Source organism: Mustelus asterias, unplaced genomic scaffold (assembly GCF_964213995.1).
Source record: "Mustelus asterias unplaced genomic scaffold, sMusAst1.hap1.1 HAP1_SCAFFOLD_433, whole genome shotgun sequence".
NCBI lineage: Eukaryota > Metazoa > Chordata > Chondrichthyes > Carcharhiniformes > Triakidae > Mustelus > Mustelus asterias.
The window spans coordinates 275,317-300,894 of NW_027590388.1; the positions used below are offsets into that span (position 1 = coordinate 275,317).

The following is a 25,578-nucleotide window of genomic DNA, read 5'->3' on the forward strand; positions in this document are numbered from 1 at the left end:
GTGAGTTTGACGCAAAGCTGATTTATTTGACTTTTAGTGAGAATATTAGCCCCTAAAGTGGCTGGGGTTTATTACCAGTGTAAACGGACCCTAATGAAGATGGTTCAATCCTGAATGTGAAGAACAGCAACATCCAATCACTGTCGTTACTTGTGAACTCACTGGAGTCTCAGCAGGTGGATGAAGTCGTACATTCCTTCCCACACTCAGAGCAGGTGAATGGTCTTTCCCCAGTGTGAATTCGTTGGTGTACAGAGAGTTGAGAAGATCACACAAGATCGCACCAGTCCCACAGTGAGAGCACCTGAATCAGTGTGAACACGTTGATGTCGCGTCAGTTCCCCAGAACGTTTATAGCACTTCTCACAGTCTGGGCATTTAAAAGGTCTCTCGTCAGTGTGAACTCGCTGGTGTGCAGTTAGTTGAGTTGATTGTCTGAACCCAGTCCCACAGTGAGAGCATCTGAAAGGTCTCTCGTCAGTGTGAACACGTTGATGGGACATCAGTTTCTCAGAGGTTTTGTAGCATTTCTCACAGTTTGGACATTTAAAAGGTTTCTTGTCTGTGTGAACTCGCTGGTGTGTCAGCAGGATCGATGAGGTAGTGAATCCCTTCCCACATTCAGAGCAGATAAATGGCCTCTCCCCAGTGTGAACTCGCTGGTGTTTCAGCAGGTCAGATGACTGAATGAATCCCTTCCCACAGTCGGAGCAGGTGAACGGCCTCTCCCCAGAGTGAACTCGCTGGTGAACAGTGAGGTCAGACGATCGTCTGAACCCAGTCCCACAGTGAGAGCACCTGAATGGCCTCTCCTCAGTGTGAACACGTTGATGGCGCATCAGTTCCCCAGAACTTTTATAGCACTTCCCACAGTCTGGACATTTGAAAGGTCTCTCGTCAGTGTGAACTCGCTGGTGACTCAGCAGGTGGGCTGAAATAGTGAATCCCTTCCCACACTCGGAGCAGGTGAATGGTCTCTCGCTGGAGTGAACTCGCTGGTGTGTGAACAGAGAGGATGACTGAGTGAATCCCTTCCCACATGTGGGGCAGGTGAATGGCCTCTCCCCAGTGTGACTGCGCCAATGCATTTCCAGCTTCGACGGGGAAATGAATCCCTTCCCACAGTCCCCACATTTCCACAGTTTCTCCTCAGTGTGACTGCGATTGTGTCTCCACAGGTCAGATGATTGTCTGAAGCCGTGTCCACACACACAACACGTGTACGGATTCTTCCCACTGTGAAATGTGCTTTTTCCTTCCATGTTCCAAATCTGATGATATCAAAGTTACGATAAATTGAGCCACTCCGTCAGCTTCCCAACGGCAAACTCTCCCCTTCTAACACCCTGTAAAACTGATTTAAAACAGGAGACACGGAGTGAGAAAGAGAGAGCCCACAGAAACACACAGGCAGCTTGTCAAACTCTCCCCTTCTAACACCCTGTAAAACTGATTTAAAACAGGAGACACGGAGTGAGAGAGAGAGAGCCCACACAAACACACAGGCAGCTTGTCAAACTCTCCCATTCTAACACCCTGTAAAACTGATTTAAAACAGGAGACACGGAGTGAGAGAGAGAGAGCCCACAGAAACACACAGGCAGCTTGTCAAACTCTCCCCTTCTAACACCCTGTAAAACTGATTGAAAACAGGAGACACAGAGTGAGAGAGAGAGAGCCCACACAAACACACAGGCAGCTTGTCAAACTCTCCCATTCTAACACCCTGTAAAACTGATTTAAAACAGGAGACACGGAGTGAGAGAGAGAGAGCCCACAGAAACACACAGGCAGCTTGTCAAACTCTCCCCTTCTAACACCCTGTAAAACTGATTTAAAACAGGAGACACGGAGTGAGAGAGAGAGAGCCCACAGAAACACACAGGCAGCTTGTCAAACTCTCCCCTTCTAACACCCTGTAAAACTGATTTAAAACAGGAGACACGGAGTGAGAGAGAGAGAGCCCACAGAAACACACAGGTAGCTTGTCAAACTCTCCCCTTCTAACACCCTGTAAAACTGATTTAAAACAGGAGACTCGGAGTGAGAGAGAGAGAGCCCACACAAACACACAGGCAGCTTGTCAAACTGATCTGAATGAATCTGGGAATTTGTGGGGCCGGCGCTGAGAAACATTGACCATGAAAACTGCCGGATTGTCACAAAAACCCAACTGGCCTCAATGGGAGGAGAGAGAAGGAGGTGAAGGAGAGGGATTTTGTATTTCTACAAGACATATTAAGAGAGTAATTAGCAAAGCAAATTTGACCCCGAGCTTCATAAAGTGTGATATTGGTCTATAAACAGGGAAGTTATTCTGAATATTTATAAAGCTCTGGTCACCGCTCTTCAGGAAGGATATAAAGATCCTTGAGAAGGTGCAGAGGAGATTTACCAGAATGGTTCCAGTAAAGGAGGTTGAGGGGAGATTTGATTCAGGTACACAAGATTCTGACAGGTTTCGATCAGGTGGATAAAGAAAATCTGTTTCCATTTGCTGATCGTACAAGGGCCAGGGGGACAGATTTAAGGTTTTGGGTAAAACCTTGATTGAACATAAGAACATAAGAAATAGGAGCAGGAGTAGGCCATCTCGCCCCTCGAGCCTGCCCCGCCATTCAATAAGATCATGGCTGATCTGACGTGGATCAGTTCCACTTACCCGCCTGATCCCCATAACCCTTAATTCCCTTACCGATCAGGAATCCATCCATCCGCGCTTTAAACATATTCAGCGAGGTAGCCTCCACCACCTCAGTGGGCAGAGAATTCCAGAGATTCACCACCCTCTGGGAGAAGAAGTTCCTCCTCAACTCTGTCTTAAACCGACCCCCCTTTATTTTGAGGCTGTGTCCTCTAGTTTTAACTTCCTTACTAAGTGGAAAGAATCTCTCCGCCTCCACCCTATCCAGCCCCCGCATTATCTTATAAGTCTCCATAAGATCCCCCCTCATCCTTCTAAACTCCAACGAGTACAAACCCAATCTCCTCAGCCTCTCCTCATAATCCAAACCCCTCATCTCCGGTATCAACCTGGTGAACCTTCTCTGCACTCCCTCCAATGCCAATATATCCTTCCTCATATAAGGGGACCAATACTGCACACAGTATTCCAGCTGCGGCCTCACCAATGCCCTGTACAGGTGCATCAAGACATCCCTGCTTTTATATTCTATCGTAAGAAGTTTAACAACACCAGGTTAAAGTCCAACAGGTTTATTTGGTAGCAAAAGCCACACAAGCTTTCGAGGCTCTGAGCCCCTTCTTCAGGTGAGTGGGAATTCTGTTCACAAACAGAACTTATAAGACACAGACTCAATTTACATGAATAATGGTTGGAATTGCGTCTCATTTTGCGTTTTCCAATCAACCGGCACTACCCCAGAATGCAACGAGTTTTGATAAATAATCACTAACGCATCCACTATTACCTCTGACATTTCTTTCAATACCTTGGGATGCATTCCATCCGGACCCGGGGACTTGTCTACCCAGCACTGCCTCTCTGGTAACATTATATTCTATCCCCCTCGCAATATAGGCCAACATCCCATTTGCCTTCTTGATCACCTGTTGTACCTGCAGACTGGGCTTTTGCGTCTCATGCACAAGCACCCCCAGGTCCCTTTGCACGGTAGCATGTTTTAATTTGTATCCATTGAGATAGTAATCCCATTTGTTATTATTTCCTCCAAAGTGTATAACCTCGCATTTATCAACGTTATACTCCATTTGCCATATCCTCGCCCACTCACTCAGCCTGTCCAAATCTCTCTGCAGATCTTCTCCGTCCTCCACACGATTCACTTTTCCACTTATCTTTGTGTCGTCTGCAAACTTTGTTACCCTACACTCCGTCCCCTCCTCCAGATCATCTATATAAATGGTAAATAGTTGCGGCCCGAGTACCGATCCCTGCGGCACGCCACTAGTTACCTTCCTCCAACCGGAAAAACACCCATTTATTCCGACTCTTTGCTTCCTGTCGGATAGCCAGTCCCCAATCCACTTTAACACACTATCCCCAACTCCGTGTGCCCTAATCGTCTTCAGCAGCCTTTTATGGGGCACCCTATCAAACGCCTTTTGGAAATCCAAAAACACCGCATCCACCGGTTCTCCTCCATCAACCGCCCTAGTCACATCTTCATAAAAATCCAACATGTTCGTCAAGCACGACTTTCCCCTCATGAATCCATGCTGCGTCTGATTGATCGAACCATTTCTATCCAGATGCCCTGCTATCTCCTCTTTAATAATGGATTCCAGCATTTTCCCTACTACAGACGTTAAGCTGACCGGCCTATAGTTACCCGCCTTTTGTCTCCTTCCTTTTTTAAACAGCGGCGTAACATTAGCCGTTTTCCAATCAACCGGCACTACCCCAGAATGCAACGAGTTTTGATAAATAATCACTAACGCATCCACTATTACCTCTGACATTTCTTTCAATACCTTGGGATGCATTCCATCCGGACCCGGGGACTTGTCTACCCAGCACTGCCTCTCTGGTAACATTAATTGTATTAAGTATTTCTCCTGCTGCCAACCCTCTATCGTTAATATTTGGCAAACTATTTGTGTCCTCCACCGTGAAGACCGACACAAAAAATTTATTTAAAGACTCAGCCATATCCTCATTTCCCACTATTAACTCCCCCCTCTCGTCCTCCAAGGGTCCAACATTCACTCTACCATTCACCATACAAGATCCTGAGGGGACTTGACAGGGTGGATGTGGAAAGGACATTTCCTCTTGTGGGAGAATTTTAAACTCGGCACCACAAACTAAGGGGTCACCCGTCTAAATTAGAGATGAGGATTTTTTTTCTCAAAGGATTGTGAGACTTTGGAATATTCTTCCTGCAAAGGTGGTTGAGGCAGAGTCCTGAATATCTTACAGCAGAGGTGGATAGGTTCTTGATAAGCAAGGAGGTGGAAGGTTATCGGGAGTAGGCAGGAACGTGAAGTTGAGATTAAAATGAGATCAGCCACAATCTTACTGAATGGGAGAGCGGGGCCGAGTGGCCGACTGCTGCTCCTAATTTGTATGTAAACAGTTGTTTCTGTCGTGTTATCACGTTCGCTTCACACGCGAAATGTGCCCGGTTCGAAATCGGGCCGAAACACTGTTGGATCTTTCTCATTAAACATGAGCAAAGTCTACATGATTGCTCAACATTTTGCGAATCTCAATGTTACATCAACTCAAATGCTTCTTTACAGTAAATGGCAGAACCCTTAAGGGTATTGATAGGCAGAGGGATCTGGGTGTACAGGCACACAGGTTACTGAAAGTGGCAACGCAGGTGGAGAAGGTAGTCAAGAAGGCAAATAGCGTGCTTGTCTTCATCGGCTGGGGCATTGAGATTAAAAATTGGCAAGTAATATTGCAGCTATATAGAACCTTGGTTAGGCCACACTTGGAATATAGTGTTAAATTCTGGTCGCCACACTACCAGAAGGATGTGGAGGCTTTGGAGAAGGTACAGAAAAGATTTATCAGGATGTTGCCTGGTATGGAGGGCATTAGCTATGAGGAGGGGTTGAAGAAACTTGGTTTATTCTCACTGGAACGACGGAGGTTGAGGGATGACCCGATACAAGTCTACAAGATTATGAGGGGCATGGATAGAGTGGATAATCAGAAGCTTTTTCCCAGGGTGGAAGAGTCAATTATTAGGGGTCACAGGTTTAGGTGCGAGGGGCAAGTTTTAAAGGAAATGTACGAGGCAAGTTTTTTTACACAGAGGGTGGTGGGTGCTTGGAACTCACTGCCGGGTGAGGTAGTGGAAGCAGATCTGATAGTGACTTTTAAGGGGTGTCTTGACAAATACATGAATAGGATGGGAATAGCGGGATATGGTCCCTGGAAGGGTAGGGGGTTTTAGTTCAGTCAGGCAGCAAGGTGATGCAGGCTTGGAGGGCCAAAGGGCCTGTTCCTGCACTATAATTTTCTTTGTTCTTTGTTTTGTTCTTTAGTACAGGAGATGTGAGGAAGAGTGTTTTTAGACAGTGAGTGCGAATGACCCAAAACTTGCTGCCCATGATTGGGGTGGAAATGGACATGATGAATAATTTCAAAAGGAAATTGGATAGACATTGGAGGAAAAGAAATCTGCAAAGATATGAGGATAGAGCAGGGGAATGGGACTGGATTGCTCTAGGCAGATGACATGGACTCAATGGGCCAAATGGCCTCCTCTGTGCTATAATGACTTCCTGTAATCTCACCTTGTGATTTAACCTGGGGAGTTCAAATATCACTCAGGCAAATCTGTGCTACACTCCCTCCAAAGCCATTCTGTCCTTCCTAAGGTATGTTGCTCAGAACCAAGCACAGTTCTCCAGGATTTGTGAATCTCAGGGCTTTTCCAGTCACACTGAGACCTGAAATCTTCTCTCTCAGACAGAATCGACAAACCTGTTACCTTCCACATTCAGAAGCTGCTGATATCCAGGTCCTGATTTTTTCGAGTGACTCCGTCAGATCACGATGTGATGTTTGATTTGTGTTTCGCGTCTGTCAAGTCTCCACTTCCAGCACCCTGTAAATTTACAGAAACCATCACTGTCTGTCCAGGATAGAAATTCACAACATTCTCTACTCCATAATCGCCAACTGTGATTAAATGTATTCCTGGAGGTTTTATCACATCTTTTATGTTGCCCCCATCCTCCAACCTCATTCCACACTGCCTTCCTAGGCCAATTGGAAAGCAAAAAGACTCATCACGTTACAGGACGATTGATGGTCAACCAAACAACTTTTATCTTTTGTCAATATTTTAATACCCAGTGAAGAGAAATATTCAAACGAAATTACAAAAAAGTATATTTTTTAATGTCCAGACAATTTTCCAGAGATGCAGGTTTGAATCCCACAGTTCAAAGATGTGTAGATTAGGTGGATTAGCTATGCTAAATGTACAGGGTTACAGGGATAGGGCTGGATGGTGGGCCAAATGGCTTCCTTCTGCACTGTGGGGATTCTATGATCCTATGGTACGGTGAATTTTGAATATAATTAAAATCTGGAACTAAAAGCCTACTGATAACCATGAAACCATTGTTCGTTGTTGTAAAAACCCATCTAGTTCACTAATGTCTTTGAGGGAAGGTAATCTGCTCTCCTTACCTGGTCTGGCTTATATGTGACTCCAGATCCACAGCAATGTGGTTGACTCTTAAAACGTCCTCTGAAACTTAGTTCAAGGACAAATAGGAATGGGTGATGAATGCTGGCCCAGCCAGGGACACCCACAGTGTGAATGAATTAGGAAAAATATCTGCCATCCTTACCCGGTCTGGTCTAACTATATATCAAGAGCAATGTGGTTGACTCTTAAAATGCCCTGAGATGGCCAAGCAAACCACTCAGTTCAAGGACAATTAGGGATAGACAATAAATGTTGGCCTAGTCAGCAATTTCCACATTCCCTGGACAAATAAAAAATTCCTGGAGACTTCAGTCCAATCCGGGAGAGTTGGTAACCGGTCCAGGCTCATAGCGCATGCGCCCTGCTGCACATTGTTCCTGTAAAGATGGCGGCCGCTAACCCGGGCCTGGAGTCGCTCAGCTCCGACTCTATTCGGTACCGATTGAAGCGATACCGGGAACATGTTATCTGAATTAAGGCATCCACTAGGTATTTATGAAGCCTCCCAGCCCACTCCGCTGCTTCTGTCCCTCCCCGGTCACCCAGCGGCTCCATTACTGAACCTCACTCCATTGTTTCTTTCCGGCTCCTCGCAGCTCCAGTCACAGTCCGGACTGCGCATGCTCCGGTCAGAGCCAGGTCCTGCGCTTGCGCAATAATTGCAGTAATGTGGATAGGGCACAGTCTCACCCGCAGAGAATGTTGGGTAATCACCTCACCATTCAAACCCATATTGTTCAATAGAAAATACGATTTGCGATCTGATTATGATTGGTACCATTGGGCCAAGGTTCAAATGTGTTACTTCAATTCATTTGGCAACTAAGCAGCATAGGCCTTCCAGCACATTTCTGTCCTGGGTGTGATTGACAACATAACAATCACCTGCATTTAGATGTGAACTCGCTGGGGTGAACAAGTGATTTGTGCCCTCTTGGACAGAACAGTTAAACTATCCCTCGCCAATAAGAGGGGTAGTTAAAATGCTTTGAGCTTTTAAAGTTATAGATTGTTAACCACTGAGGAAATCCCTTTGCGAACGTTAAGTGTTTGAGTGGTCTTCCTCTGGTGTAATTGTGCTGTTCTATCGGTAAATGGGATGACTGAGTCAATTTTCACATTCAGCTGGGAAATAATTTGTTGATGGTGGGATTTAATCCAAAGGTTTACAGCTTGGACGGGAATCTCAAAAATTGGGCAAAAAATGCTGGTCTTGCCAGCAATGCCCACACCCCACGAATTATTATTATTTTTAAACAGTTCCTTTTGAAGTGCTCTCCATCTCCCTGTCTCCTTCTTCCTCAAAGCATCAAACTTAAGGGAAAAGCATATAGCTACACAGAGGTGAGTGACAGGTCAGATGATTGGCTGGAATATAAAGAACAGTAGAGAATTACTAAAAGGTTAATTGGAAGAAAAATATTAGAGTATGAGAGGAAGTTAGCTGTTAAAGTAAAAATGAATAGCAAGAGTTTCTAGAGGTATTCGAAAAGGAAAAGAGGAATAAGGTGAGTGTTGGCTCTCTGGAGAATGAGAATGGGGAGTAATAATAGATAATAAATGGCCAATGAAATAAACAAATCTTTCATAGAAATCATAGAAACCCTACAGTACAGAAAGAGGCCATTCGGCCCATCGAGTCTGCACCGACCACAATCCCACCCAGGCCCTACCCCCATATCCCTGTTTCTGTCTTCACTATAGAAAATACAAAACCAGCCAGTCCTCGCTGTAAATCAGGAGGTGGAAGGGGGAGAGGAACTAGGAGAAATTACAATGACGTGGGAAGCTGTACTGAGCAAACTGATGGAGCTGCGGCTGACAAGTCTCTGGGTCACGATGGAATTCATCCTAGCATCTTAAGAAGGTGGTTAATGAGATAGTGACAGTAGATTTGTTGGTGTTAATTTTCCAAAGTTCCCTAGATTCTGGAGAGGTTCCATCAGACTGGAAAGTAGCAAATATAAGCCCTCCAATTCAAGAACGGATGGTGGCATAAGACAGGAAATCTAGGCCAGTTCGTTAGACATTTGTTGTGGGGAAGATGTTAGAATCAATCATTAAGAACCTAAGAACATAAGAAATAGGAGCAGGAGTAGGCCATCTAGCCCCTCGAGCCTGCCCCGCCATTCAATAAGATCATGGCTGATCTGAAGTGGATCAGTTCCACTTACCCCCCTGATCCCTATAACCCCTAATTCCCTTACCGATCAGGAATTCACACAGGTGAGAGGCCATTTCAATGTTCTGACTGTAAGAAGAGCTTTAAAACCAGGACAAATTTGAGAAAACACCAGCGAGTCCATTCTGGGGAGAAGCCGTTCACCTGCCCTGTGTGTGGCAAAGGATTCAATCGTCCATCCAGCCGTCTGTCACACCAGAGAGTTCACATGTGATTACCGAGGTTGGATTCTGCTGTTATTGCACCCAGGACTGAACCATGTTCATTCTGACAGTTCAGGTTTATTTCAGTTGATATTAAACTCCAGTCCAGTTAAAGAGATGAATAGAATGAATATGATTGCGTTAAATACAGTGTATGTGTCCTTGATTTTTCCATGATAAGAGGAGACTGACTGATGTCCTGTTATCGACTGTCCCATTGTTGGGTATTTTCTCCTTTGTTAATGGAAAACTTGTATTAATATAGCGCCTTTTGCAACTTCAGGGTGTCCCGAAGTGCTTTACAGCCAATGAAGTTCTTTTGAAGTGGAGTGCCTGCTGTAATGTCGGAAATGTAGCAGCCAGATTGTATACAACAGGCTCCAACAAACACAACTAAGATGCTGGAAACACTCAGCAGGTCAGGCAAACATCTGTGGGGAGAGAGAGAGAGAAATTTCAAAACAGAACTATGATTCTGACCAGATAGTCTGAGTGCTGATCACTGAGGGCTACGTATTGAGCAGTTCACCCGAAAGAACTTCCCTCTTCAAAATATCATAATGGGAACTTTTACCTCCTGCAGGAGCAGATGGGTTATAATTGAAGGTTTCCTCTGAAGGACAGCAGAGTATTCCCTCAGGAATGCACCAAAATACCAGCTGCATTTTATGATCAGGTTTTTGGAGGTGAAGTTGAATCCACATCCTCCTGACTCAGAATGGGAATGTAACACTAACACCTCATCATTAACTTCTGGATTATTTCAGCTCTCACATCTTTGGTTGGTCTCCTGAACACATTAACCCACTGGGCTCTTTGACAAAGCTAAGTGGATTCTTTGAGTTTTTATTAAGCAAATGGTGATGGTTTCCACGGTCACTTTGGTGGTGATATCACAGCAAGAGACCGAGAATTGTTTTAATGAATTCAAGAACTGACATCAAACGTCACAACATGGTGACAATTTGAATTAAAGGCTTTGCTTTTCAAAGACTGAGTCTTAACCATTCAGGCCACTTGTTGTCTTTCAAGGTAAAGTGCTTGAGATCAGGAGACATGGAAGTTACCTCCAAAATGATTGCAAACACTTCTCACTCTGATACAAAAGCACAATTTTAAAACCAACAAATCTGGGCATAATTGTGATTGAAATTGATGAAATAAAGTGAAGGGGAGGAGATAGTATCGTGGTATTATAGCTAGACTATTAATCCAGACACTCAGCTAATGCTCTGGGGACCCGGGTTCGAATCCCGCCACTGCAGGTGGTGGAATTTGAATTCAATATAAAAAAATCAGGAATTAAGAGTCTGCTGATGATTGTGAAACCATTGTCGATTGTCAGAAAAACCCATGTGGTTCACTAATGTCCTTTAGGGAAGGAAATCTGCCATCATTACCTGGTCTGGCCTACATGTGACTCCAGAGCCACAGCAACTGCTCTCGGGCAACTAGGGATGGACAATAAATGCTGGCCATCCAGCGACACCCGTGTCCCACCAATAAATAAAAACAAGTTGCTATTTCACACATCCAAAGGGAGATTTCACTGAAGTTTGGGGGATTGTCAAATTTTCAAAACACAAACTGGCAACAAACAAGCTTGGATATTGGAAAAAAAGGTTTCCATTGGGGAAATAAATTGCAGATTAAGGAAACCTGTCATAACACTGGGAGTCCAAAGATGTGCGGGTTAGGTTGATTGGCCATGCTAAAATTGCCCCTTCGTGTCCTGGAATGCGTAGATTAGAGGGATTAGCGGGTAAAATATGTAGGGATATGGGAGCAGGGCCTGGGTGGGATTGTGGTCGGTGCAGACTCGATGGGCCGAATGGCCTCTTTCTGTGCTGTAGGGTTTCTATGATTCTATGAGTTGAATTTGAGCTAATATTGAAATTTACAAAAAAAGTGGGTGACTTTTATATAAAACTATCTAAAATAACAAACAAATTGTGTTGCCACCTGGAATCAAATTGGCATGTTTGATTCCTGTTTTAAAGATATTACGAGAGTTGGACAGAAAAGTTTCTCCAGGCCACATGAATGAGATGGGATGGTAACTAATGGGATGTTCAAATGAGAGCAAGTGATTGAGGGTGAGAAATAGAGTGACGGGAAAATAACACACCACTGATTGGGAATTGAAATAACCCAATGTGGGTGCTGTTCAATGGAATATGGCAATGAGGTATTGATGTATATTTTAGTAAAGGGAAAGTCTAGATGCGACTAATAAAATGATGGCTCTCTTGGGGATGTTTATATCCTTGTGCATGAACTTTCACAGAGAATTGCATTTGATAAACTGGCCACTGCCAAAGATGTTGAAGAATGCATGGGAAGACAAGCAAAGATCCTTACAGACATCTAGTGTGACTAGGTAGTAAGTTTCAGAAGAAATTATTCATATTCAGACCAGTTACATTTTATGTTTACTTAAGTAAACTTTACTTTTGGGGTGGTACGGTGGCACAGTGGTTATCATTGCTGCCTCATAGCGCCAGGGATCCATGTTCGATTCTGGCCTTGGGTGACTGTGTAGAGTTTGCACATTCTCCCCGTGTCTGTGTGGGTTTGCGGTTTCCTCCCACAATCCAAAGATGTGCGGGTTAGGTTGATTGGCTATGCTAAATTGCCCCTTAGTGTCAGGGGGATTAGCAGAGTAAATATGTGGAGTTACAGGGATAGGGCTCAGGTGTGATTGTTGTCAGCGCAGGCTCGATGGGCCAGATGGCCTCCTTCTGCCCTGTAGGAATTCAGTGATCCTGAAAAAGACATTTAGTGTCCAGTGATTAACCATTTGTATTAATCAGTGAACTGTATTAATTAGTCACCAGTCAGAAACAAATTATCAAAAAAAAGTGAGCCTCAATTAATTATCATTGAAAACTTAATGATCTATTAATAGTTTTTCAGTTAAATGTTAGTTTCAAAATGGCTTCATTGATCTTGTTAGCTTACTTCATAGAATAGAATCATAGAAGCCCTACATGCAGGAGGCCATTCAGCCCATCGAGGTTGCACTGACAACAATCCCACCTGTGCCCTATCCCCATAGCCCTATCCCTGTAACCACAATATTAATAGTTATATTAAAAGCCTGGTATATTCTTATAATTCTGTAAGCCAGTTTTAAATTGCATACCACAATTTCTGTAAGAAGGAATGTGTGATCTGATGAGATGATTAACAACGAGTCCTTTGCGGCCTGGGTTAAACTGATTTGGAGCCGAAAGGTTACACAATGAATAGAAGGCTTGCCCAGGATCAGATAGGAGGGATGCACTGAACAGTCCCATTCTATCTCTATCTGAGACAGTTAACCAAATCATTCAAAATCACTTGAATCGATTCAATAATGAAATCAACCAACCATTGCATTCTACCCAGTTTATTCGAGTTGAGGTAAGAGCCATTGAAGGATTTAAATCTTGAGGATTCGAATTTTTAAATCCCTCGAGTTGCTGGCCAAGGACTGGAAGCCCCAAAGCACGATTCTCATCAGAATTGTTGTCAATCAAGGGGTACACAAGGAATTATGCTTTTACAGTCTGATCAACCAAGAGAAATGGTAAAAGTCTGTTCTGTATTGATAAATGTATCTTTTTCCTTCTGTATTGATAAGTATTTGCCTTTTAAATAAATTTATTTCAATTTACCATCTGAGATTCTTGTCTTACCCAGTGGTTAAGTCTTGTTCAAACTAAAACAATTGAATGAACAATTGACAAGCTCTGATGGATTGGGTTGATTGTCACTCGCCTTAAATAAATTATAAGCTGGACACCATCCAGGACAAAGCAGCCCCGCTGGCATCCCATCCACAAACATTCACCCCCTTCACCATCGATGAACAGTGGTAGCAGTGTGTACCATCCGTAAGATGCACTGCAGTAACTCATCAAGGTTCCTTAGGCAGCACCTTCCAACCCACTACCATTTAGAAGGACAAGAGCAGCAGAAACATGAGAACACCACCACCTAGAAGTTCCCCTCCAAGTCACTCACCATCCTGACTTGGAAATATATCACTATTCCTTCACTGTCGCTGGGTCAAAATCCTGCAATTCCCTCCCTAACAGCACTGTGGGGGTACCTACACCTCAGGGACTGCAGCAATTCAACAAGGTAGCTCACTATTACCTTCTAAACGGCATCTAAGGATGGACAATAAATGCTGGCCGAGCCACATCACATGAATAAAAAAAAAAGAAATTGTTAACGTGAAAAGTAATTTTTTTAAAAAATCATCAATGTGTTGACACTTACTCCACAGAGAAACTGACTTTAAAACACCCAGGACGGAACTAAAATCATTGGTTCTGGTCAACAGGAGTAAAATTGAAATAAAGGAATTGAGTTTGGACAACTGGAGACTAGGAATAAATAATCCTGAATGAGAATTATCCTCAAGATAGATACAGGTGAAGGGAGAGCTGGTGAATTTTTAAAGTCCAAGCATGATCTGTCACTTTAATGGTATGTATTTATTTGCTAATAATTTAGAATTAACGGCACTCCTGAGGATAAGGAAAATCAGAGAGTGTTGTGCGGAGTGCCAATCTCCACACAAAATGACCATCTTTGAAAAAGTTAAAAACAGGCTCCTGAGAGGGAAAAAAATACTCTGGAATTTTTTTTTAAGTGATCCACACTGCGTGGCCTCTGTCAGGCAGGAGACAACCTGGGAAGAATTTCCTAACACTTCAATTCAGAAGGAGCTGGCTCTGCCAACCATCAACAACAGAAACAATCACTCATCCTGTCGGATCAGGAAACCAGAGTAGAAATGTCAGTTACCAGGGGACATAGGTTTAAGGTAAAGGGGGGAAAGTTTAAAGGAGATGTGAGAGGCAAGTGTTTCACACAGAGGATGTAAATGCCTGGAATGCGCTACCAGAGGAGGTGGTAGACGCAGAATGTTTAATAGGCATCTTGACAGATTCATGAATAGGCAGGGAATAGAAGGGTATGGACCACATAGAGGCAAAGGGTCTTTAGTTCAGGAAGGCATCATGTGTCAGCATAGGCTAAGTGGGCCAAAGGCCTGTTCCTGTGCTGTAATGTTCTTTGCTCTCCTTTCACAGCTCGTATGTTTCTGCTGATCTATTTTGTTCATACATGATATTTAAACGGCTGCCTCTTCATAAACTACTTTAAAATTATGTCAGCGTAATCTCCCTTATCCCCCACCTCACTTTGTGGATAACCTGTGACTCCCAAAACCAAACCTTAACAGTTCCAGCTCTTGATAACTTCCAGAGTGTCTCTTTGAGCCTTGGTATTCAGGGATGGTATTAGTAACAATGGCCTTGGGAGTGTTTGATGGGGTCATATATGTATAGAAGAGGATTTATTCTGTATCTAACTCCGTGCTGTATATTTCCTGGGGATATTTGGGGAAGAGAGTGTAAGGGGAGCTTTACTCTGTATCTAACCTTGTGCTGTATCTGTCCTGGGAGTGTTTGATGGGGACAGTACAACGGGAGCTTTATTCTGCAACCCCGTGCTGTACCTATCTGGGAGTGTTTCATGGGGACAGTGTAGCGGGAGCTTTACTCTGTATCTAACCCCATGCTGTACCTGTCCTGTGAGTGTTTGATGGAAACAGTGTAGAGGGAACTTTTCTCTGTATCTTACTCCATGCTGTCCTGGGAATGTTTGATGGGGACAGTGTAAAAGGAGCTTTATTCTGTATCTAACCCCATGCTGTACGTGCCCTGGCAGTTTTGATGGAGTCAGTGTAGAAAGGGATTTAATCAGTATCTAACCCCGTGCTGTATGTTTCCTGGGATTGTTTGATGGCCCCGCAAAATGACACTGCGCATGCTTCTGATCGAATCCAGTTCTGCGCATGTTCACTGCTCTCTTGTAGCATGAATAGGGCATATTCATATCCGCACGGCATGGTGGGTAACAGCAGCGCCATTGTGACTTGAAACTGGGAATAGGAATCCCAAAAGAACAGGGAGCAGTGATTATAAAAACCAGGGAATTAACAGAAAAGTCCCAGGAAGACTGAAGTCAAAGAGACAAAAGGAACTGGAAACTGAGCAATGTACTTACTGTTCCCTGAAGTTAAAGACAAAGAGAAAGGCTCCCAGTTAAAGTCAGAGCTGACAGGTGCAGACTTGGTGAAGTTGACTCGGGAGAAGCCAGATATCTGAAGCAATCCTAAGGTTGATGATATCTTAATACAGCCTGTGAAGCAGTGATCTTCCGTTAGCATGGCTGAATGATTGTGTGGAAGCTTGATTGCACGTGGCAATCCAAGGCATGTCTTTTCGAGTGTTGAGTTTGCAAACATTTGTTTGGAAGCTGCAGTTCCAATGAAACCAGTTGGCTCACAATGTGATCATCATCTGGGGGAAATTCAATGAGAAATCCACAGAAGATGTATTTGGTGGTGTCTGCCACTTGGTATGAGAGTGTGATGTATCTGACCACAGTCAGAGCTCACAGGTGCAGACTTGGTGAAGTCTATCCAAGCTTTGTAAAAAAAGGAAACAAGTAGCCAGAGTAAATCTTGGTCCCTTAGCCAGAGGAAGCTCACTTCAAAAGCAACTAACTTGTGTGAAGAAATATTAAAAACATTTGCCACATTTTGTTTCACACAAAACGGATTTAGTTTAATTTTATCCAGAACAGTAACACCTATTTCCGAGCTGCAGTTTATGAACACCAGCAGAATGGAACCCCAATGAATGTTGTTCTGGGTGTGATTAACAGCAAACTTTAACTCCTGCCTTCACTTATGAATTCGCTGATGCGTCAGCAGGTTGGATTTCCGAGTAAATCCCTTCCCACACTTGGAGCAGGTGAATGGTTTCTCCCCAGTGTGAACTCGCTGGTGTTCAATTAGTATCGACGATCGACTGAACCCAGTCCCACATTGAGAGCACATGAATGGCCTCTCGTCAGTGTGAACACGTTGGTGGGACCTCAGATCTCCAGATCGTTTGTAGCACTTCCCACAGTCTGGGCATTTGAAAGGTCTCTCCTCAGTGTGAACCCGCTGGTGAGCCATGAGTTGGGAGGACTGAGTGAATCCCTTCCCACAATTGGAGCAGGTGAACGGTCTCTCCCCAGTGTGAATTCGCTGGTGTTCAGTGAGATGGGATGATTGCCTGAATCCAATTGCACAGTGAGAGCACCTGAACGGTCTCTTGTCAGTGTGAACATGCTGATGGGATTTCAGTTCTCCAGAACTTTTATAGTAATTCCCACAGTCTGGGCACTTGAAAGGTCTCTCTCCAGAGTGAACCCGCTGGTGCACCATGAGTTGGGATGACCGACTAAATCCCTTCCCACACTCCGTGCAGGTGAATGGCCTTTTCCCAGTGTGAATTCGCTGGTGTACAGTGAGTTGAGATGATTGCCTGAACCCAGTCCCGCAGTGAGAGCACCTGAACGGTCTCTCCTCAGTGTGAACGCGTTGGTGGTACGTCAGTTCCCAGGAGCTTTTATAGCCCTTTCCACATTCTGAACAGTAAAAAGGTCGTTCCTCAGTGTGAACTTGCTGATGGCGTGTCAGTTCCCGGGAACTTTTAAAGCACTTCCCACATGCTGGACATTTAAAAGGTCTCTTGTCAGTGTGAACTCGCTGGTGTGATAGCAGGTTGCTTGTGTGAATGAATCCCTTCCCACACTGGGAGCAGGTGAATGGCCTCTCCCCGGTGTGAACTCTCTGGTGTACCAGCAGATTGGATGACTGAGTGAATCCCTTCCCACATTTGGAGCAGGTGAATGGTCTCTCTCCAGTGTGAACTTGCCGGTGTCTCAGCAGGTTGAACGACTGAGTGAATCCTTTCCCACACACAGAGCAGGTGAACGGCCTCTCCCCAGCATGAACTCGCTGGTGAATTTCCAGTTCAGATGGGGAATAGAATCCTTCCTCGCAGTCCCCACATTTCAACGGCTTCTCTTCAGTGTGACGGCACTTGTGGTTCGTGGGGTCAGATGATTCATACACAGAACACGCGTACAGATTCTCCCCACTGCAATCGATGCTTTTTTCTTCCATGTTCAAAATCCAATCATGATACAATGGTCACAATAAATTGGGCGACTCCATCAGATCCTGATGTGATGTTCGCTTTGTGTTTCCCGACTGAAAATCCTCCTCTTCTAAAACCCTGTGAAACTGATTTAAATGGAAAAAAGGCAGTGAGCGCGAACCCACAGAAACACAAAGGCAGGTTGTGAAATTGAGCTGAATGAATCTGGTCATTTGTGGGGCCGGCACTGGGAAAAAGTTACCATGGAAACTGCCGGATTGTCATTGGGCGGCACGGGGGCACAGTGATCAGCTCTGCTGCCTCACAGCGCCAGGGACCCGTGTTTGATTCCCAGCTTGGGTCACTGTCTGTGTGGAGTTTGTACGCTCTCCCTGTGTCTGCGTGGGTTTCCTCCGGGTGCTCTGGTTTCCTCCCACAGTCCGAAAGACATGCTGCTTAGTTGCATTGACCCGAACAGGTGCTGGATTGTGGCAACTAGGGGAATTTCACAGCAACTTCATTGATGTGTTAATGTAAGCCTACTTGTGACTAATAAATTTTTAACTTTAAAAAAACCCACCTGATTCACTAATGTCCTTCAGGGAAGGAAACCTGCTCCCTGGTCAGGGGCGACACAAGACTCTGGACAATCTGGGAGAAGAGATCGAGGGGGAAGAGGCAGAGAGACAGAAGTAGGAGAGGGTGAGACAGAATTGGGCAGCACAGGAAAAAAGGAATTTCAAATATTTCAAACTCCCACAACCTCCACCACCTCGATGGAGCAATGAAGCAGGCGTATGGGAACACCATCATCTCCAAGTTCCTTTTCAACTCACACACCATCCTGACGTGTCTGACATCCAGTACTGGATGAACAGAAACTTCCTCCAATTGAATATTAAGAACAAAGCCGTTGTCTTCAGTCCTCACAACAGACTCCACTCTCTCTCCCTGGCAACTGTCTGAGGCTGAACCAGACTTCTCACAACCTCAGTGTCCTGTCTCACCCCAAACTGAGCTTCCAGCCACATATCCTCACCATCACCCAGAATGTCTATTTCCACCTCAGTAACATCGCCCGAGTCTCAAATCATCTTGTTCAGAAACTCTCATCCATTCCTTTGTTACCTCTGGACTTAACTATCCCAGAGCACTCTTTGCTGGCCTCCCACATTCAGCCTCCCTGCAATCCTGAGGTCATCCAAAACTCTGCTGTCTGTGTAATTATTCAAGACTTGTTCACCCATCACCCCTGTGCTCACTGACCTATAAAGGTTCCTGTTTAAGAACCACTAACATTTTAAAACTCCCGTTCTTGTTTCCAAATTTCTCCATGACTGCGACCACTCCTCTCTCTGTAATATCCTTCAGTCACACAATTCTCCATCATCGATGCTCTCCCCTAATTCCAGCCTCTCTTCAGTGTGAACATATTGATGGGATGTCAGTTCCTGGGAACTTTTATAGCACTTCCCACAGTCTGGGCATTTAAAAGGTCTCTCGTCAGTGTGAACTCGCTGTTGTGTCATGGGTAATGATGACTGAGTGAATTGTTTCCCACATACAGAGCAGGTGAATGGCCTCTCCCCCAGGTGAAGCTGCTGGTGTTTCAACAGGTTGTTTGACTTATTGAATCACAACCCACACTCAGAGCCAGTTCACAGCCTCTCCCTTGTGTGACTGCGTTGCTGAGTTTCCAGTTTAGACGGTAACTGAAGGCCTTCTCACAGTCCTCATGTTTCCACAGTTTTCCCCGGTGTGATAGTGTCTCGACAGGTTAGATGATTGGTTGAAGCCTCATCCACACATAGAACATATGTACGGTTTTTCCCCACTGTGAACAGTGCTTTTTCCTTCAATGTTCAAAATCCCATAATTTGGACAACTCCATCTGATGTGAATGTTTGGTTTGAGTTTCCTGACTACATATCCTCCTCTTTCAATACCTCATGAAATTAATTTAAAACAGAGAAAAGGGAGTGAGAGAGTGCCCACAAAAACACAAAGGCAGGTTATGAAATTGAGCTGAATGAATCTGGTAATCTGTGGGGTCGACACGAGGAAAAAGTGACCATGGAAGCTCCTGGATTGTCACAAAAACCCAACTGGTTCACTAATGTCCTTTAGGGAAGGGAACTTACCACCCAGTCTGGGCCTACACAAGACTCTGGCCTCTATAGGAGGGGAGAGAGGTGAAAGAGGCAGGAACAAAGGAGGTGATTTTCTACTTTGAATTCTAAAACTTTGACAAAATTCTCCAAACCTTCAACTTCCACACCAAGGAGGACCAGGTGTATGCGAACAGCATAATCTCCAAATTCCCCTCCAACTCGCACACTGTCCTGCCCTGTCCGATATCCAGTACTGAATGAACAGCAATGTGCTCCATTTAACTACTGGGAAGAAGAAAACCATTGTTTCTCTTCAGTCCCCGCTACAAACTCCACTCCCAAACTACTGACTCCATCCTTTTCCCTGACAACTGTCTGAGACTGAACCGGACTGTTCCCAGCCTCAATAACAGCTTTCACTCTAAACTGAGCTCCTGACCTCATATCTGAATAATCACCAAGACTGCCAATTTCCATCTCAGTACAAAGATCAAAGAACAAAGAACATTACAACACAGGGACAGGCCCTTCGGCCCTCCAAGCCTGCACCAACCATGCTGCCCGACTGAACTAAAACCCCCTACCCTTCTGGGGACCATATCCCTCTATTCCCATCCTATTCATGTACTTGTCAAGATGCCCCTTAAAAGTCACTACCGCTTCCACTACCTCCCCTGGCAACGAGTTCCAGGCACCCACTACTCTCTGTGTAAAAAGTCTGCCTCGTACATCTCCCTTAAACCTCGCCCCTCGCACCTTAAACCTATGCCCCCCAGTAATTGACTCTTCCATCCTGGGAAAAAGCTTCTGACTATCCACTCTGTCCATGCTTCTCATAATCTTGTGGACTTCTATCAGGTCTCCCCTCAACCTCCTTCGCTCCAGTGAGAACAAACCAAGTTTCTCCAACCTCTCCTCATAGCTAATGCCCTCCATACCAGGCAACATCCTGGTAAATCTTTTCTGTACCCTCTCCAAAGCCTCCACATCCTTCTGGTAATGTGGCGATCAGAATTGAACACTATATTCCAAGTGCGGCCTAACTAAGGTTCTATAAAGCATCAACATGAGTTGCCAATTTTTAAACTCAATGCCCCGGCCGATGAAGGCAAGCATGTCATATGCCTTCTTGACTAGTTTCTCCACCTCCATTGCCACTTTCAGAGACCTGTGTACCTGATGTGACCTGTGTACCTGACCTGAGTAACATCACCTGACTCTGTCCTTAGACATGATGTGTAGTTGCCGGCGTTGGACTGGGGTGAACACAGTAAGAAGTCTCACAACACCAGGTTAAAGTCCAACAGGTTTATTTGGTAGCAAATACCTTTAGCTTTCGGAGCGCTGCTCCTTCGTCAGATGGAGTGGAAATGTGCTCTCAAACAGGGCACAGAGACACAAAAAACAAGTTACAGAATACTGATTAGAATGCGAATCCCTACAACCAGCCAGATCTTAAAGATACAGACAATGTGGGTGGAGGGAGCATTAAGCACAGGTTAAAGAGATGTGTATTGTCTCCAGACAGGACAGCTAGTGAGATTCTGCAAGTCCAGGAGGCAAGCTGTGGGGGTTACTGATAATGTGACATAAATCCAACGTCCCGGTTTAGGCCGTCCTCATGTGTGCGGAACTTGGCTATCAGTTTCTGCTCAGCGATTCTGCGCTGTCATGGATTCATGAGGGGAAAGTCGTGCTTGACGAACATGTTGGATTTTTATGAAGATGTGACTAGGGCGGTTGATGGAGGAGAACCGGTGGATGCGGTGTTTTTGGATTTCCAAAAGGCGTTTGATAAGGTGCCCCATAAAAGGCTGCTGAAGAAGATTAGGGCACACGGAGTTGGGGGTAATGTGTTAAAGTGGATTGGGGACTGGCTATCCGACAGGAAGCAAAGAGTCGGAATAAATGGGTGTTTTTCCGGTTGGAGGAAGGTAACTAGTGGCGTGCCGCAGGGATCGGTACTCGGGCCGCAACTGTTTACCATTTATATAGATGATCTGGAGGAGGGGACGGAGTGTAGGGTAACGAAGTTTGCAGACGACACAAAGATAAGTGGAAAAGTGAATCGTGTGGAGGACGGAGAAGATCTGCAGAGAGATTTGGACAGGCTGAGTGAGTGGGCGAGGATATGGCAAATGGAGTATAACGTTGAGAAATGCGAGGTTATACACTTTGGAGGAAATAATAACAAATGGGATTACTATCTCAATGGAAACAAATTAAAACATGCTACCGTGCAAAGGGACCTGGGGGTCCTTGTGCATGAGACGCAAAAGCCCAGTCTGCAGGTACAACAGGTGATCAAGAAGGCAAATGGGATGTTGGCCTATATTGCGAAGGGGATAGAATATAAAAGCAGGGATGTCTTGATGCACCTGTACAGGGCATTGGTGAGGCCGCAGCTGGAATACTGTGTGCAGTATTGGTCCCCTTATATGAGGAAGGATATATTGGCATTGGAGGGAGTGCAGAGAAGGTTCACCAGGTTGATACCGGAGATGAGGGGTTTGGATTATGAGGAGAGGCTGAGGAGATTGGGTTTGTACTCGTTGGAGTTTAGAAGGATGAGGGGGGATCTTATGGAGACTTATAAGATAATGCGGGGGCTGGATAGGGTGGAGGCGGAGAGATTCTTTCCACTTAGTAAGGAAGTTAAAACTAGAGGACACAGCCTCAAAATAAAGGGGGGTCGGTTTAAGACAGAGTTGAGGAGGAACTTCTTCTCCCAGAGGGTGGTGAATCTCTGGAATTCTCTGTCCACTGAGGTGGTGGAGGCTACCTCGCTGAATATGTTTAAAGCGCGGATGGATGGATTCCTGATCGGTAAGGGAATTAAGGGTTATGGGGATCAGGCGGGTAAGTGGTACTGATCCACGTCAGATCAGCCATGATCTTATTGAATGGCGGGGCAGGCTCGAGGGGCTAGATGGCCTACTCCTGCTCCTATTTCTTATGTTCTTATGTCGTGTGTCGTGAAGGCCGCCTTGGAGAACGCTTACCTGAAGATCCAAGGCTGAATGCCCACGACTGCTGAAGTGCTCCCCCACAGGAAGAGAACAGTCTTGCCTGGTGATTGTCGAGCGGTGTTCATTCATCCGTTGTCGTAGCATCTGCATGGTTTCCCCAATGTACCATGCTTCGGGACATCCTTTCCTGCAGCGTATCAGGTAGACAACGTTGGCCGAGTTGCAAGAGTAGGTACCGTGTACCTAGTAGGCGGTGTTCTCACGTGAGATGATGGCATCCGCGTCGATGATCCGGCACGTCTTGCAGAGGTTGCTGTGGCAGGGTTGTGTGGTGTCGTGGTCACTGTTCTCCTGAAGGCTGGGTAGTTTGCTGCGGACAATGGTCTGTTTGAGGTTGCGCAGTTGTTTGAAGACAAGAAGTGGGTGTGTGGGGATGGCCTTGGCGAGATGTTCGTCTTCATCAATGACACCGCTCGACAATCACCAGGCAAGACTGTTCTCTTCCTGTGGGGGAGCATTTCAGCAGTCACGGGCATTCAGCCTCTGATCTTCAGGTAAGCGTTCTCCAAGACGGCCTTCACGACACACCACAACGCAGAGTCGCTGAGCAGAAACTGATAGCCAAGTTCCGCACACATGAGGATGGCCTAAACCGGGATGTTGGATTTACGTCACATTATCAGTAACCCCCACAGCTTGCCTCCTGGACTTGCAGGCCGTTCTGTCTGGAGACAATACACATCTCTTTAACCTGTGCTTAATGCTCCCTCCACCCACATTGTCTGTATCTTTAAGATCTGGCTGGCTGTCGGGATTCGCATTCTAATCAGTATTCTGTAACTTGATTTGTGTGTTTCTGTGCCCTGTTTGAGAGCACATTTCCACTCCATCTGACGAAGGAGAAGCGCTCCGAAAGCTAATGGTATTTGCTACCAAATAAACCTATTGGACTTTAACCTGGTGTTGTTAAAACTCTTACTCTGTCCTTAGAAACATAGAAATCCTACAGTGCAGAAAGAGGCCATTCGGCTCATCGAGTCTGCACCGACCACAATCCCACCCAGGCCCTATCACCATATCCCTACATATTTTACCCGCTAATCCCTCTAACCTACGCTTGATTCTGTTCGTCTGCAGCTGGAACTCTCGTCCATTCCTTCAATAACTCCAGACTTAACTATCCGAATGCATTCCCGGCCTCCTACATTCAATCTCCCTGAAGTCTTGAAGTCATCCAAATCTCTGCTGGCCATGTGCTTACTCACATCAAGTCTTGTTCATCATCACCCCCGAGCTCACTGACCTGCAAAGGCATTTAGTGTGAAAAACACTTCTTTGAAATGCCCTGGGAAAGTCTATGACATGGAAGACACATAAATACAGATTGTTATTATTGACATGTATCATTGTTCCTTCATCATCACTGGGTGAATAACCTGTAACTCTTACCTAATGCATTGTGGGAGCACCTTCACCACATGGACTGCAACGGTTCAAGAAGGTCAAACATCATCTTGCCCACAGGTACCCGAGGATGGGGAATGTTTGCTGCTGGTCTTGTTAGTGAAAGGACACAGTCTATTTATTTATTAGCATCATAAGTAGGCTTACATTCACATTGCAATGAAGTTACTGTGAAAACCCCATAGTCGCCACACTCCGGCGCCTGTTCGGGTTCACTGAGGGAGAATTCAGCATGGCCAATGTACCTAACCAGCACGTCTTTCGGACTGTGGGAGGAAACCAGAGCACCCAGAGGGAACTCACGCAGATACGAAGAGAACGTGCAAACTCCACACAGACTCCACAAGGCTGGGAATCGAATCCAGTGTCCCTGGCGCTGTGAGGCAGCAGTGCTAACCACCGTGCCACCTTAATGTTCACATCAAAGCAAAAACAGTGACTTAACTATTTGGGACTTTCAAAGGTGGTGATTTTAACCAACATCCCCCACGGTGGTGAATGTTGAGTATAAAAGTTGGCAAATTATGTTACAGTCATATCAAATATTGGTTAGGTCACATTTGGAATACTGTGTCCAATTCTGGTCGGCATTCTACCAGAAGGACGTGGTGGCTTTGGAGGGAGTACAGAAAATGTTTACCAGGATGTTGCATGGTATGGAGGGTATTAGCTATGAGGAAAGATTGAATAAACTGGAAAGATGGAGACCATGGGACAACCTGATAGAAGTTTATAAAATTATGAGGGGCGTAGGTAAGGTAACAGTTGGAAGCTTTCTTCCTGGACAGAAATGACAATCACAAGGGGGCACAATTCAAAGTAAGGGGGGGAAAAGTTCAGTGGAGACACGGGGGGGGACGTTTTTTTTACACAGTGGGTGGTGGGGCCTGGAATGCACTGCCAAGTGAGGTGGTCGAGGCAGATACATTAGCAACATTTAAAACTTATCTGGATAGAAACATGAACAGACGGTGTATAGAGGGATATAAGCGGTTGGTTTAGATAGGACAACGTGATGGGCGCAGGCTTGTGGGCTGAAGGGCCTGTTCTTGTGCTGTACTGTTCTTTGTTCTTTATCCCCTATCCACACCATAGGGGAACAGTGCGCAGGCGCAGTACCGAACATGGTCGGGAGCATGCGCGATGTCAGTGATGGCGAAGGGGAGAGAGGATCCTTTTGTCTGATCCGCAGCCGGTGAAGGTGTGGAAACGCGCAGGGCCGATGGAGTCGGCGGGTGAACGGGGAGGGTTTCTAAATACCTGCTGAAAGCCTCAAACCGCGAATACGGACCTGCAGGTTCCGCGTTTGCAGCTCCGGTTTGTCCTCCTGGGGCGAAGACCCCGGTTACCAGCCGCCATCTTAGTTCAGCGGAGGGCAGAGCGCATGCGCTGACGTCTTGGTGACGCCCATTGTCACACAACAGAGAGTGGACGGGATTCAGGATTTCTGTTTTTAACTGGGTCCTAGTGCCCGAGTCACATAAAAGGATCA

General features: G+C 45.4%; 3 protein-coding genes across 9 annotated transcripts in view; 1 reads left to right on the forward strand and 2 right to left on the reverse strand.

Moving 5' to 3' along the window:
* Positions 1–25,463, reverse strand: LOC144486723 (uncharacterized). Of its 7 annotated transcripts, none has more exons than XM_078204746.1 (3): positions 25,378–25,463; positions 6,432–6,548; positions 1–1,354 (listed from the first exon to the last, which is right to left on the reverse strand). In XM_078204746.1, the coding sequence occupies exon 3, from the start codon at positions 1,260–1,262 to the stop codon at positions 207–209; it is 1,056 nt and encodes a 351-aa protein (XP_078060872.1). In that variant the 5' UTR covers positions 1,263–1,354; positions 6,432–6,548; positions 25,378–25,463; the 3' UTR covers positions 1–206. The 7 variants fall into 7 exon arrangements, with proteins under 7 accessions (XP_078060872.1, XP_078060869.1, XP_078060868.1 ...); XM_078204743.1 differs by lacking the exon at positions 25,378–25,463 and adding an exon at positions 7,729–7,782; XM_078204742.1 differs by having other exon boundaries at positions 8–1,271.
* LOC144486716 (uncharacterized) overlaps positions 1–25,578 on the forward strand; it is a 43,305-nt gene that overhangs the window by 15,792 nt on the left and 1,935 nt on the right. The gene's annotated exons all lie outside the window — the stretch shown is intronic.
* The window catches only part of LOC144486712 (uncharacterized), a 30,790-nt gene continuing 21,505 nt past the window's right edge, over positions 16,294–25,578 (reverse strand). Inside the window, 3 exon segments of the mRNA XM_078204721.1 lie at positions 16,294–17,027; positions 17,109–17,484; positions 18,973–19,140. Of these exon segments, the coding sequence (XP_078060847.1) occupies positions 16,294–17,027; positions 17,109–17,484; positions 18,973–19,140 (1,278 nt within the window).